The sequence below is a fragment of the Sarcophilus harrisii genome, chromosome 4 (assembly GCF_902635505.1).
Source record: "Sarcophilus harrisii chromosome 4, mSarHar1.11, whole genome shotgun sequence".
NCBI classification, from domain to species: Eukaryota; Metazoa; Chordata; class Mammalia; order Dasyuromorphia; family Dasyuridae; genus Sarcophilus; species Sarcophilus harrisii.
Window position 1 is genome coordinate 146,387,094 of NC_045429.1, and position 15,334 is coordinate 146,402,427.

The 15,334-nt window shown below is 31.6% G+C and overlaps 1 protein-coding gene across 5 annotated transcripts in view; it reads right to left on the bottom strand.

The window, feature by feature from the left end:
* Positions 1-15,334, bottom strand: part of ADGB (androglobin) — a 240,026-nt gene that overhangs the window by 41,086 nt on the left and 183,606 nt on the right. For all 5 annotated transcript variants that reach the window (XM_031937655.1, XM_031937653.1, XM_031937654.1 and 2 more), the window contains exons 26-27: positions 11,167-11,354; positions 83-267 (exon numbers count right to left, since the gene is read on the bottom strand). In XM_031937655.1, coding sequence (XP_031793515.1) covers positions 83-267; positions 11,167-11,354 — 373 coding nt within the window. The remainder of the gene's footprint in view (positions 1-82; positions 268-11,166; positions 11,355-15,334) is intronic.

Consider the following 15,334-nt stretch of genomic DNA (forward strand, 5'->3'; position numbering starts at 1 on the left):
GTAAATGATTGCAAAACTGAACAAGTAAATGTCTGCTCTTCAATCCAAATATTTTTATAAAAATTAAAAATAAGGTACTTACATTGAGAGCTTAAAATTCTTTCATTACTAAGGAAAAAAAATGAAGGAATTATAGCATGGCCTTTTCCAATAGTGCTTACAACTTCTTCCTCATTTTCCAAGATCTGTAGTTTGATGAAAACATCAGATTTAGAAGTGCGTACCTGAACTGTAACAATAAGTCCTACTGCCACTTTTATTGAATACCTATAAAAGAAAATAATATTAGTAACATCTGTGGACAATTTACTAGTATTTTCTGTAATCCAAGTAAAACTAATTACAAACTTTGCTAGAATAATGGTATACAAAAATGCTATTTCAAAACTTCTCTTAAAATATCTGAACTATTGTTTTTAAGCTACTAAAATAGGCCATAAAAAGAAAACTAAGACTTTTAAGAAGAAATCATAACAGTCTGCATTAATGTATTATTTAGATCAAATCTTTCCCTAACTAGCCAATATTATGGAGTTTTTTTAATAATTCTAGAAGCCTTATCTGGGAAAATTTCAAGATAATTACCACTGCCTTGACACCCATTTTTAAATACCTTGCTTTTATCAAGATTAAATTTATTTCTAGATTTTCTATTGTTTTTAATAGGAATGATTATTATATTTTGTGAAAAGCCTTTCATATATATATTGGGATAATCATATGATTTTTGTTGGTTTTGTTTTTGATATGATCAATTATACTGATAATTTTCTTAATCTTGAACCCGCCCTGAATTCCAGTTTTTAAATCCCATCTGGTTTTAGTGTATGATACTAGTATTTCATTTAAAATATTTACCTCTATATATTTTTAGAGAAATTGATCCATAGTTTTCTTTTTCTGTTTTTGTTATCCCTGGCTTAGGTATCAAAACCATATTTGTGTCATCAAAGGAATCTGGTAGGGTTCCTTCTTTACCCATTTTTCAAAATATTTTATAGAGTATTAGGATTTATTTTCCTTAAATATTTGGTAGCATTTACTTGTAAATCCATCTAGTCCTGAGGATTTTTTCTTGGAGAATCCCTTTATGCCTTGTTCAATTTTTCTTTATTTAAAATAGAATTATTAAACACTTTATATCTTCTTTTGTTAATCTGGGATATGTATACTTTTATAAATAGTCATGCATTTTCTTTTATTGTCAGAATACTGGCATATAATTGGGCAAAATAATTCCTAATTGCTTCAATGTGGTGCATTCACCCTTTTCATTTTTTAGAGTAGTAATTTTGTGGTGTCCTTTCTTTTTTAATTAAATTAACAAAAAGTTTGTCAACTTTATTAAGATTTTTGCTAGTTCTTTTTCTTTACACTAAATTTTCTTCAAAAGTATATCATATGAAGCCTCAAAGAGGGGTATGAACTGGTTTCCAATTCAAAAGACTCTTTCAGAAGAATTCAAAAAGGATCTTAAAAGAGTTAGAAAAATATGAGGAAAGGAAACGAGAACTTTATTAGCAAGTTTGGAAAAGGAAACAAGAAATTGTTTGAAGAAAACAATTCCTTTAAAAAATGCATTTGGTGAAATGGAAAAAAAATATTGAAGAAAGCCACTTCTTAAAAATTAATTTGATGAAATGGAAAAAGAAAATAACTCCTTGAAAAATAGAATTGGTGAAATGGAAAAAGAAAAACTCCTTAAAAATAAGATTGGTGAAATGGGGGAAAATAATCCAATGAACAAAAGAACTCCTTTAAATGTATAATTGGCCAAATGCAAAAAGATGTTTTAAAAAGCTAACTGAAGAAAATAAATCACTAAAAATTAGAATTGGACAAATATAAGTGAATGACTAAATGAGACATTAAGAATCAATCAAACAAAACAAAACAAAAACCTACAAAAGTATATAATACCTAACTTTTCTTAAATTCTATTCATCTCATTAACATCTATATTTTATAGTTATATTTATCTAGCTCTAAGACGAAAAGTTGAGGATTACCACCCACCCCCAGTAGAGATTTACTCTCTATTTTCTCTTGTAATTCATTTAACTTTTCATTTAATAATTTGGATGTTATACTAATTGGTGCGTGTGTGTAAATTTTTTTAGCATTGATATTACTTCATTGTCTTATAGTACCTTCTCTTAAATCTTGAATTTCAACATCAAATTTTCTGTTCAGTTCTGTTATTTTATCAGAAATGTTTTAATCATTCTATTTCATTGAATATTCCTTTTTCCCTTAAAGGAATCTACTTAGCTTCACTAGGTAAGTGATTCTTAGTTGTAATCACAGCTCCTTTGCCTTCAGGAATATCCTATTCTAAGCCCTCTGATTCTTTAATCTACACTACCAAATGCTATATAATTCTGATTGTGGCCCCACAATACTGAAATTGTTCCTTGTTATTTTATTCTTGACCTGGGAACTCTGGAATTTGGCTATAATATTCTAGAAGTTTACATTTTGAGATGTCTTTCAGAAGATGATGGGTGGATTCTTTCAATTTCCATTTTACCCTCTGGTTCTGGGATAACAGGGCAATTTTCTTTTAAATTTTTTTGAAATATGATGTCTGCCCTCTTTTATAGCATGGCTTTCAAGTAGTCCAATAATTCTTAAATTTTCTCTTCAATATATTTTCCAGGTCAATTTTTTTACAATAGATTTTGTATTTTTAAAATATGTGCAAAAATACTTTTCAACATTCACCCTTACAGAATCCTATGTTCCAAGTTTTTCTTGCTCCTTTTATCTCACCCCCTCTACTAGACAGTAATACAATGTATATTAAACATATACAATTCTTCTATTCATATTTCCAAATTTATCAGGCTGCACAAAAAAAATCAGATTAAAAAAGAAAAAAATGAGAAAAAAACAAGTGCAAAAATAACGTTGTGATCCACATTTGGTCCCCATGGCCCTCTCTCTGGGTGCAGATCACTCTCTCCATCACAAGTCTATTGTAACTAGCCTGAATCACCTCATTGTTGAAAAGAGCCATGTTCATCAGAGCTGATCATCACATAATTTTGTTGTTTCTGTGTACAATATTCTTTTGGTTCTACTCACTTCGATTAGCATTAGTTCATGTAAGTCTCTCTAGGTTTCTCTGAAATCATCCTGCTCAGTGTTTCTTATAAAACAACAATATTCCATAACATTCATATACCATAACTATTCAGCCATTCCCCAGCTGATGGTCATTTACTCTGTTTCTGTTTCTTTCCCACTACAAAAAGGGCTGCCACAAACATTTTTGCACATGTGGATCCTTTTTCTTCCTTTATGACCCAGTAAGATACTGCTGGATAAAAGGATATGCAGAGTTTGATAGCCCTTTGAGCATAGTTCCAAATTGCTCTCCAGAATGTGTGGATCAGTTCACAACAAATCACAAACAATATTCCAGTTATCCCACATCCCCGCCAACATTTATCATGATCTTTTCCTGTCTTCTTAGCCAGTCTTTGAGATCTGGTACAGTTAGGCCATATTCATTTGCATTTTTTCATTAATTCCATTGAAATTCTTGACTCTCTTCTTCCAGATGAATTTTGCTATTTTTTCCCCTAACTCTGTAAGTAATTTCTTGGCAGTTTGATTGGTATGGCACTGAACAAGTAGCTTAATTAACATAGGATTTTCACTTTTATTATATTAGCTTGGCCTACCCATGAGCATTTGATATTCATCCATTTGTTTGGATGTAACTTTATTTGTGTGGAAAGTGTTTTATAACATAGAGTTCCTGGGTTTGTTTTGGCTGGTAGACTCCTAAATATTTAATATTATCTACAGTCATCTTATTTATTTATTTGTTTATTTATTTGCTGAGGCAATTGGGGTTAAGTGACTTGCCCAGGGTCACACAGCTAGGAGGGTTGTGTCTAAAATCAGATTTGAACTCAGGTCCTCCTGACTTCAGGACTGGTGCTCTATCCACTGTGCCACCTAGCTGCCCCATCTACAGTCATTTTAAATGAAATTTTTCTTTGTACCTCTTGCTGCTGGACTTTTGTGACACCATATAGAAATGGCAATAATTTCTGTGGATTTATTTTGTATCCTGCAACTTTACTAAAGTTGTGAATTGTTTCTAGTGATTTTCTTGTTGATTCTATAGGATTCTCTAAGTATACCATCATATCTTCAAAGAGTGATAATTTTGGTTTCTTGTTACCTATTCTCATTCTTCTATTGCTAAAATTAACTTTTCTTTTTTTCATATGATTATACATGGTTTTAATTTCCTTTTTTATTATCCATTTTATTTTTTTAATTATAGCTTTTTATTTACAAGTTATATGCATAGGTAATTTTTAAGCATTGACAGTTGCAAATCCTTTAGTTCCAATTTTTTCCCTCCTTCTCCCCACCCCCTCCCCCAGATGGCAGGTTGACCAATACATGTTAAATATGTTAATGTATAAGTTAAATACAATATATGTATACATGTCCAAACAGTTAATTTGCTGTATAAAAAGAGTCGGACTTGGAAATAGTGTACAATTAGCCTGTGAAGGAAATAAAAAATGCAGGCAGACAAAAATAAGAGGGATTGGGAATTCTATGAGGTGGTACATACTCATTTCCCAGAGTTCTTTCACTGAGTATAGCTAGTTCACTTCATTACTGTTCTATTGGAACTGATTTGGTTCATCTTCATTGTTGAAGAGGGCCACATCCATCAGAATTGATCATCTTATAGTATTGTTGTTGAAGTATATAATGATCTTCTGGTCCTGCTCATTTCACTCAGCATCAGTTCTTGTAAGTCTCTCCAGGCCTTTCTGAAATTATCCTGTTCATCATTTCTTACCGAACAATAATATTCCATAATATTCATATACCACAATTTATTCAGCCATTCTCCAATTTATGGGCATCCACTCAGTTTCCAGTTTCTGGCCACTACAAAGAGGGCTGCCACAAACATTTGTGCACATACAGGTCCCTTTCCCTTCTTTAAAATCTCTTTGGGATATAAGCCCAGTAGTAACACTGCTGGGTCAGAGGGTATGCACAGTTTGATAACTTTTTGAGTATAGTTCCAAATTGCTCTCCAGAATGGTTGGATGTATTCACATTTCCACCAACAATGTATTAGTGTCCCTGTTTTCCCACATCCCCTCCAACATTCCGCATTATCTTTCCCTGTCATTCTAGCCAATCTGACAGGTGTGTAGTGGTATCTCAGAGTTGTCTTAATTTGCATTTCTCTGATTAATAATGACTTGGAGCGTCTTTTCATATGGCTAGAAATAGTTTCAATTTCTTCATCTGAAAATTGTCTATTCATATCTAAAGTTAAGTTTTCTAATACAATATTTTCTAATACAATATTACATAATAGTAATGATGATAGAGAACAATCTTATTTCACCCATGATCTTATTGGGAATGTTTCTCATTTATACTCATTATTATAATGCTCACTGGTGGTTTTAGATAGATGCTATTGATCATTTTAAGGAAAACTCCATTCTTGTGCTATCTAGTGTTTTTAATAGGAATGGGTGTTGGATTTTGTCAAATTCTATTTTCTGCATCTATTGAAATAGTCATATGAGTTCTGTTAGTCTGGTTTATTTTTATAGTCAATTATTTTAATAATTTTCCTAATATTGAATTGGCCTGGCATTCCTGGTTTAAATCCTATTTGGTCATAGTATATAAAACTTGCTGTAATGTCTTTACTAATATTTTATTTAAGATTTTTGCATCAATATTCATTAGGGAAATTGGTCTATAATTTTCTTTCTCTGTTTTGACCCTATCTGTTTTAAGTAGCAGCACCATATCTGTATCATAAAAGGAATTTAGGAGGACTCCTTCTTTCCCTATTTTTCCAGATAGATTTCACAGCATTGAAATTGTTTCTTAAATGTTTGATAGAATTCACTTGCAAATTCATCTTGCCCTGGAGATTTTTATTTAGGAAGTTCATTAATAGCTTGTTTAATTTATTTTTCTAAAGTGGGACTGTTTAAGTAATTTATTTCCTCCTCTGTTAATCTATATTTTTGTAAGTATTCGTCCATTTCACTTAGATTATCACATTTATTGGCAATAGCTCCTAATTTTTGCTTTAATTTCATCTTCATTGGTAGTGAGTTCACCCTTTTTCATTTTTGATACTGGAAATTTGACTTTCTTCTTTCCTTCTTCTAATCAAATTAAATAAAAATTTATCTATTTTGTTTTTTTTTTTATAAAACCAACTCTTTTTTTTTTATTTAATAGTTTGCTTATTCTCCATTTTACTAATCTCCCCTTTTATTTTCAAATTTATAACTTAATTGGGGTTTCAAAATTTGTTCTTTTTCTACGTTTTTTAATTGCATGCTCAATTCATTGATCCCTTTATCTGTTTTATTCAAGTATGCATCTAGAAATATAAATTTTCCCCTAGGAACTGCTTTGGCTGAATCTATAAATTTTGGTCTGTTTTCTCATTATTGTCATTATTTTTTTATAAGATTATTGTTTCTGTGATTTGTTGTTTTACCCACACATTCTTTGGGATTAGATTATTAATTTCCAAGTAATTTTGGCCTTTTTCTCCCCTACAACCATGTAATTTTTACTTCATCATGATCTGAAAAAGATGCATTTAGTATTTCTGCTTTCTGCATTTCAATTTGAGGGTTTTATGTCCTTATACACAGTCAATTTTTGTGTAGATTTCATGTACTGCCAAGAAAAACGAATATTCCTTTCTGTCCTCAATCAATTTTCTCCAAAGGTCTATTATCCCTAACTTTTCTAAAATTCTATTTACCTTCTTAATGTCTTTGTTTATTTTGTATTTTGATCTCTCTAGTTCTGATAGAGCAAGATTTGAGATCCTCCACTAGCATAATTCTTGTTGCAACTCTCAACTTCTCTAGGAATTTGGATGCTATACTACTTGGTGCATATATATGTTTAGTATTGATATTACTTCATTATCTATGGTACGCTTTAGTAAGACATAGTTTCCTTCCTTATCTCTTTTATTTAGATCTATTTTTGCTTTTGCTTGATCTGAGATCAGGATTGCTACCCCTGCCTTTTTTTTTTTTTTTTTTTTTACTTCAGCTGAAGCATAATAGATTCTGCTCTAGCTTTTTACCTCTACTCTGAATGTACCTGTCTGCTTCAAACTTGTTTCATATAAACAACCCATTGTAGGTGTCTAGCTTTTAATAGAGTCTGCTATCCATTTCCATTTTATGAGAGAGTACATCTCAATCACATCTTTTTTTAAGGAGATTTTTTTTCCATTTCACCAAATTTATTTTTTAAGAAGTGGTTTTATTCAATATGGCTTTTTTTTTTTTCATATTGCCAAATGCATTTTTAAGGAGTTGTTTTTTAAGACAATTTCTGTGTTTCTTTTTCCAAAGCTCTCATTTCCTTTGCCGATTTTTCTTCTCTTTTTAAAGATCTTTTTTTATATTCTTCCAAGAGAGCCTTTTGATTTGGAGACCAACTCATATCACCATTTGAGGTTTCATCTGGAGACATTTTGCCTTTAGTGTCCTCAGGGTTTGAGTTCTGTTTTTCCCTTCTGTATAAAAGTTATCTAGGGTCAGAGCTCTTTTTAATTATTTTTAATGGTTGAGGTCTGCTCTTAGGGCAAAGGAGAGATTGTCCCAAGTTTCCTCTACAGGCCCCAGCAGCTTCACACTGTGCTGGGGCCAGTAATACAGCTTCCTTCTGATGAGGTGTGTGTATGTGGCCAAATCCACTTGTTATGCTGGGGTTCAAGGGCTCATTATTTGCTTCCTGTAGTTGTATCAACTAATCTGCTGATCCACTGGATCAGTGGTTTCTGAACCACGATAGAGTAGTCAATATTGCTGTATTTTAGCTAAGAATCTCCCACTTGATTCCCTATATGGGGGCCTCTCTACTCTGGCCCTCCCTGCACCATGCCTATGCTGGATCAAGCCCGCCAAATGAGACAGATCTTTTCTGAAGTCATTTCAAGATATCTTCTGCTGGAAATTTGTTACATTCCAAATATATGTGTGTTCTGTCATTGTGAAATCCATTCAGAGGTTTAATCTGGTGTTGAATTTGATGGAAACCAAGAAGAGCTCAGACAAAGAGCTATCTACTCTCTGCCAAATTAGTCCTATACCCCTTGTTTTTCAATGAAGTATTTCATATTTTCTTCTGATTTTCTCATCCTTTTGATTTTTTTTTTTTAATGTCTCATGGAGTCATTAACTTTTACTTCCCCAATTCTAATCTTTTAAGGAATTATTTTTTTCAGTGAGTTTTTATACTTCCTTTTTCACTTATCAATATTATTTTCTACAACTTTTATTTGATTTTTAAAATCATTTTAGCTCTTCCAGAAATTCTTATTGAGCTCTTACATAATTCACTTTTTTTTTTTTTTCATTTGAGGCTTCGCTTGCGGCTTTTTTTTACTCCATTATCTTCTGAGTTTGTGTGTAATCAAGGTTTATTTTTGTTGTTTGTTCATTTTTCCAGTCTATTTTTTGACATGCTTAATTTTATTTTAAAGTTGGGTTCTGTTCCTTGGTCTGACTTGGTCTGCAGTAGCAAACTGTTCCAATCATGGCTCTCTTCAACAATGAGATGATTCAAACCAGTTCTTTTTTTTTTTCTTTTAAATTATAACTTTCTATTGACAGATTCCCATGCCAGGGTAATTTTTTACAACATTATCCCTTGCACTCACTTCTGTTCCGATTTTTCCCCTCCCTCCTTCCACTCCCTCCCCGAGATGGCAAACAGTCCTATACATGTTAAAATAGCTTACAGTATATCCTAGATACAATATATGTGTTCAGAACTGAACAATTCTCTTGTTGCACAGGAGGAATTGGATTCAGAAGGTAAAAATAACCCAGGAAGAAAAACAAAAATGCAAATAGTTTACATTCATTTCCCAGTGTTCTTTCTTTGGGTGTAGCTGCTTCTGTACATCATTGATCATTCTTTCAACTAAGTTAGATCGCCTCTTTGTCGAAGAAATCCACTTCCATCAGAATACATCTTCATATGGTATCATTGTTGAGGTATATCATGATCTCCTGGTTCTGCTCATTTCACTTAGCATCAGTTCAATAAGTCTCTCCAAGCCTAATATTCCATAACATTCATATACCACAATTTACCCAACCATTCTCCAACTGATGATTCAAACCAGTTCTAAATGTTCAATGATGAAGAGAGCCATCTACACCCAGAGAGAAGATTGTGGTAACTGAGTGTGGGTCACAACATAGCATTTTTACTCTTTTTGTTGTTCTTTGCTTGCATTTTATTTTGCTTCTCTCTCTTTTTTTTACTGGTTTGATTTGATTTTTCTTGTGCAGCATGATAATTGTATAAATATGTATGCATATATTGAATTTAACATATATTTCTACTATGTTTAACATATTTATACTACTTGCCATCTAGGGGAGGGCATGGGGGAAGTTGGAGGGAAATTGGAAGGCTTTGTAAGGGCTAATGTTGAAGAATAGTCCATGTTATGTTTTGAAAAATAAAAAGCTTTAATAAAAAATTAAATTAAATTAAAAAAGAAAGAAAACTTCCAACTTTTGACTTTTTTTCCTCAGTTATTTTCAGAGCTTATTTTGTGAATTTAGAAGTTTTCAGTAATTTTAAGATGGTATGATGCAGGGAAAGGTATGGTCACTGATCCCTAGCTCTGTGCTCTAGTTCTTACTCAGGAATGGTTTCCGCTTGTGATGTTGCTCCTCAGGGTTCTGCTCTCTCGTGATGGACAATACTCTTCTTTCTTTAAGTTGGTACACCCAATTTTTCTATAGGCAGTGGAGTTACCAAACTGTATCCAGTCTTATATACAAGGCTAGTACATGGGATTCCCCATAATTTCTTTGTAATCAGTGTCTTGATTCCCTGACTGTGTCTATAACCCCTGAAATTTCTGCTGCTTCTGTCACCATCATCTGTCACTATAATCTCACCATTTGTGATATACCCACATGGGCTCCACACAAGGCTGTACCCCAATGTTGCAGACCTCTCTTTTTAATTTTCTAAGTTCTTTTGGGGTAGAAGAATGTCTGCCTGGCTTTTGTTGTCTCTGTCTCTTCAGAATTCCATTTGAGGAGTTATTTTACAGTTGCTCTAAACAGAATGCTGGGAAAAGTCAGCTTTAGTGCTTCTGTAATGCTATCATCTTAACTCTTCCCACCCCCTTAGCTCTTTTTAGCAGTTTTATATAATTTTCCCTCCTAATCATTCACAACTTCCTGTACCTCCACATGACCCAGTTTCAGTATTGAGAGATTTTTTAAAATGAAAAATATTCTTCCTTTATTAAAATGGTTGGGAATCCTTAGATAAGTATTTTTTAAAATATACATATTATTTAGCTAAATGTTAGTCATTTCAAATATAGATATACAAACCAAAATTTTGCTGTAATTTTAGACATTACAGATTTTTACAAGATTTGATAGTATATGCACTTTGACATTAGGTAATATATCTTTGATTCATTTAAAGACAAATACATTGCAATTAGACTTATCATTTCTTTTTTACTTTGTTTTTGTTAAGAATAATTAATTTTATAATTGTCTCTATTTAATTAAATTGAAATTAACAAGAATTTATTAAAGACATACCATAAATAAGTCAGACCCTCTGGATAACATTCTTCCTTTTAAAATTATTTTTTTCATCTTTACATTTTCCCAAATGCCTGTTAGTACTAACTCTCCAATTTATAATTTTAGGAAAACCTATGACCAAATTATTTCGATGTATGGTGAATTATTACCTTGTTCTTCAACATGATAATTCCTGTGGATATATCATCTCTTATTTAAAAGGTTTTTCTTTATCACATTAAATGTTTTTCTCTGAATCTTATTTTTAACTTGAGCTTCTAGTTGATTCATAGCAACTATAAAGTCAGATTATGTAGGCATATTGCCTGCTTTAGCTACTGATAGCTTATTGGAAGGAAACAAGAATTAATTACAATGGGCCAAATACCGTGCTAAATATTTGACAAATATTGTGCCATTTGATCCTCACAAAAACCTTACAATGGTTTTATAAAAAAATAAATTTAAAATATCAAAATAGTTTACCTCTTGAAATATATACCTATATGTAGATATAGATATAGATATAGATATATACCTGAACATAATTTGCTTGTCATTTGGAATATAATAGTCTTTAATCTCCCTCATGGAAAATAAACTGCATACAGTCTCTCGATTAAGATATGGAAGTGGAGTAAAAGAACCAATGATACGAAGTCTCCATTTTCCAGATGTAACATAAAAATCATTCGTATAGGCTTCTGCCACAAATGAGTATCCTTTCTAAAAAAAAATGAAAAAAAAGTGCATTTTAAAATCACAGTCATTACAAAGGAAAAAAGCAACGTTTTCACTTGCTCAAAAGAAAAAATATTGTTCCTGACATAGTGGAGATAATAGCCTTATTGGATTCAAACTTCAATGTATTTGGAAGTATCTATGGCTTCTCCTGGTCTGAAGAAGCAGTATGTTATCAATGGATCCTGTCCCTACTTGCCCTTCAGACATCAATTCCTGCTGGGGACCTGATATACATAAATACCTAAATGATAAACAACATGATAGGGAAGAAATGCCTTTTCAAATTGTTGCCATGATCAAACCTCTATGGATCTATCCTAGTTACATCTGAATTTCTGCTTCAAAATTAACTATTAAAAATTTAACTAGGAAAAAAAAAAACTATCTACAAGATTATATCTGTATTTAGAGTCAGAGGTCCCAGGATGAAATCTTGGACATTATTTTAATGTTCTGTGTCTCAGTTGCTTCAATTGTTAAATGATGGCATGGTGCTAAATGGTTTTTAATTTTCCATTCCAGTATTAAAATCTATAACAAATCAATTTATGATTTTGTATTTCAAATTCAAAATGAGAAACTTTGACCTGTTTGTGATTAACTTACCTCAATAAAGAAGACTACAAGGCAAAATAATCCTTCAACAAATGCTTATTTATTAAGTAGACTCTTTAGATGCAAGACCCTGTGCTAAGCATTGGGATATAAATATAAAAAGTAAAACTACCTGCTTTCAAGGATTTTAATACTCTATGAAGGGAGAAAGGACATACATATTAAAGTATATATATGCAGAAATATAAAAACAATAAAGTTAAAGGTAGCTAGGGAGAGAGGGCCCTAATATTTGGCGGGGATCATGAGCTGGCTCATGAATAAATGAGGAATTATATAAAGTAGGAATCAGGAGGAAGTGAGTTCCACATATGAGAATCTACAATTGAAAAATATGGGAAATGGAATAGTTGTCAAAGCAAAGAATAGATGGTCAATTTTCACAGGAAAGGGAGTAAAATATAATGAAATTAGAAAGTTAAGTTAGGCTACATTATGAAGTTTTAAAAGTCAAACAGAGGAGCTAATTATTTATGCTGGAGACAATAGGAAACACTTGGTATTTATGAGCAGCAGAATAACATGGCTGGATCTACAAAGGTTTAAAGAAAAATACTTTATTAGGTGTGTGAAGGTTGAATTAAAATGGTGAGACAAGACAGAGAGAAACAAATTGTGCAATTGATACAACAGTTTAATGCCTACTAAGGTACAAGATGCTGAGAACATTAAGTTGTTGATTGTGTGATTAGAAAGAAGAGATTGGACATGAGAGATATTATGGAGGTAGAAACAGCAAGATTAGATAAAATGATTAAATAAATAAAGAGAGTTTGAGGTTGAATCAGATATTCCATAATTGGACTTCAATCTTAAGGAAGACTGATAAGAAGAAAATCTCTAAATTTATCAATATATTTTGTTATTGTTGCTCTTGAGTTATTTCAGTCAGGTCCAAAGCTTCATTACTCCATTTGTATTTTTCTTGGTAAAGATACTGATGTGATTTGTTATTTCCTTTTTCAGTTCATTTTACAGGTAAGGAAATTGACACAAACACAAATACCCATAATCACACAGGTACTAATCTATCTGAAAACAGATTTTAATTCAGGAAGAGGAATTCCTGAGTCCAACTCTCATGCTCTATTCACTATGCCACTGAGATACCTATCAATGTATTTATAATAGAATAAAATACTAGAAATGAGATTACAGAAATAGATTGCAAAGATCACATACACTACGATTTGAATGGATTTAGATCAGGAATATACGGCTGGTTCAATACTAAGAAAAACTTTAAGCAAAATTGACCATATCAACAACAAAAGCAACATAACCATATGGTTATTTCAATAAATATAGAAAAAAACTTTAAACAAAATACAACACATTCCTATTCATTACTCTAAAAATTATAGAAATAAATTAAACTTTCCTTATTATCTTAAATATCTAAAACCAAGAGCAAGCAATATCTGTAATGATGATAAGCCAGAAGCCTTCCCAATGAAATCTGGGTGAAAGCAAACATATTGATACCACTATTATTCTATATTTTACTTAAAATGTTAGCTATAGCAAAAAAGACAAGAAAAAGAAATTGAAGAAATAAACATAGGCAAAGAGGGGTATAACTATCACTTTTTGCAAGTGATATGATGGTTTATTTAGACAATAGATACAATAGATATTTAGACAATAGACAATAGATATTTAGAACAATAGATAGTCACCTAAAAAGACTAATAAAAAGATTAACAACTTTAGTAAAATTTGAAGTGTTAAATAAATCCATGAAAATAATCAGTATTTCTATTTAATAAAATCTAGCAGAAAGAGTTTGAAAGAAAAATTCCTTTTAAAATAAATATAGACAGTATAAATACTTGGGAATTTACCTGCCAAGCTATACAGGAGAATTTTATGAACACAATTCATATTCACATAAACACTGTAAATAATGTAAAAAAATTGGACAAATATCAATTGCCTATAGATAGATGTTAGATTTACCAAAACTGATGGTCTCAGAATATCTGGTATATATTGAATAGTATAGAATGAAGAATATTTTCTTTTCTTTATTTTTTCTTTTACACGTAAATAATGTCAAATTTTGTTTTGCACATCTCTCTATATAATGGCATATTACTGTGCTGTAAGAAATGATGAGTTCAAATGTTATTTGAATTCAAACACAGCTTCAAACACTTACTAGTTGTGTGACCCTGGACAAGTCACTTCACTTTTTTGCCCGATTTCCTCATTTGTACAACAAACTGGAGAAGGAAGTGGCAAACCACTCCACTATCTTTGCCAAGAAAGCCCCAAAGGGGGTCACAAAGAGTCAGACTTTACTGAAACAACTAAAAAACAACAGGAATCATAAATGTGATGACTGCAAAGAAACATGAAAAGATCTACTTGAACTGATATAAAGTGAAGTAAGCAGGGCCCAGAAAAACAATAAGCACAGTAATTACAACAATCTAAGTGGAAAAAATAACAACACCCCCCCCCAAAAAAAACAATCAAGTGAATGTAACATAGTTAGAAAAATCAAGCATGACTCAAATGAAATATGAGAGAATCCGCCCCCCAACCTAACCTTTTATGAAGGTTATCCTGATAAAGTGTAGGGGGAAATATGTATATGCATACTCTTTTAAGTTTGATCTACATTATTAATACTTCTTAGGCCTAGAAATCAACAAAACAAAAAATTACGCTCTGATTTGCAGTGATTGCTGATTTCTTTCCAGTTCCTAGTTCTATCCTTTTTTGATTCTACTCTTTTCTCCAAGGATTAAAAAAAATAAAAAACCCAATACTTTTTTGTTGTCCTTATCTTGCCTCTCCAACATTAGAGCATTCTAAGCTTAGGGTTTAGAATTTCGGTCTTGTTGACTTGATAGCTTTGGGAATAATAATCAACTTCTCAGTTCTAGGAAGGTTATGTCACATGTCAAACAACTAATAATTTCTTTTCTTTGGAGGGTTACAAGCCTGGAATATCAGGGAGAATATAATATACACATAGTTATCTAAATCTGCACTAAGTACAGCAAGGTTCCAATTAGAATGAATAATAAAGTATCAAAGGCAGTCACATTATTCAAATTTGAACTTCATATTTCTATTGAGCTGAAAACAATGACCATATTTTACATAATTATATAACTCAAATAATATGAATCCAAATACATGCAACCATTCAGGTGATTTATTATTTATACTTATCAGGATATAGCTGCATTTGAAAAAGTGTCATACTAATTTTTAAAATAAAATGGAGGGATGGGCTAGGTGATTATATACTTAAAGTGATAATTATTTGAAAGGCCAGACTCAGAGAGAAGATACTAATAAGCTGAACTTGGAAGGATGTCTCCATTCAGTCC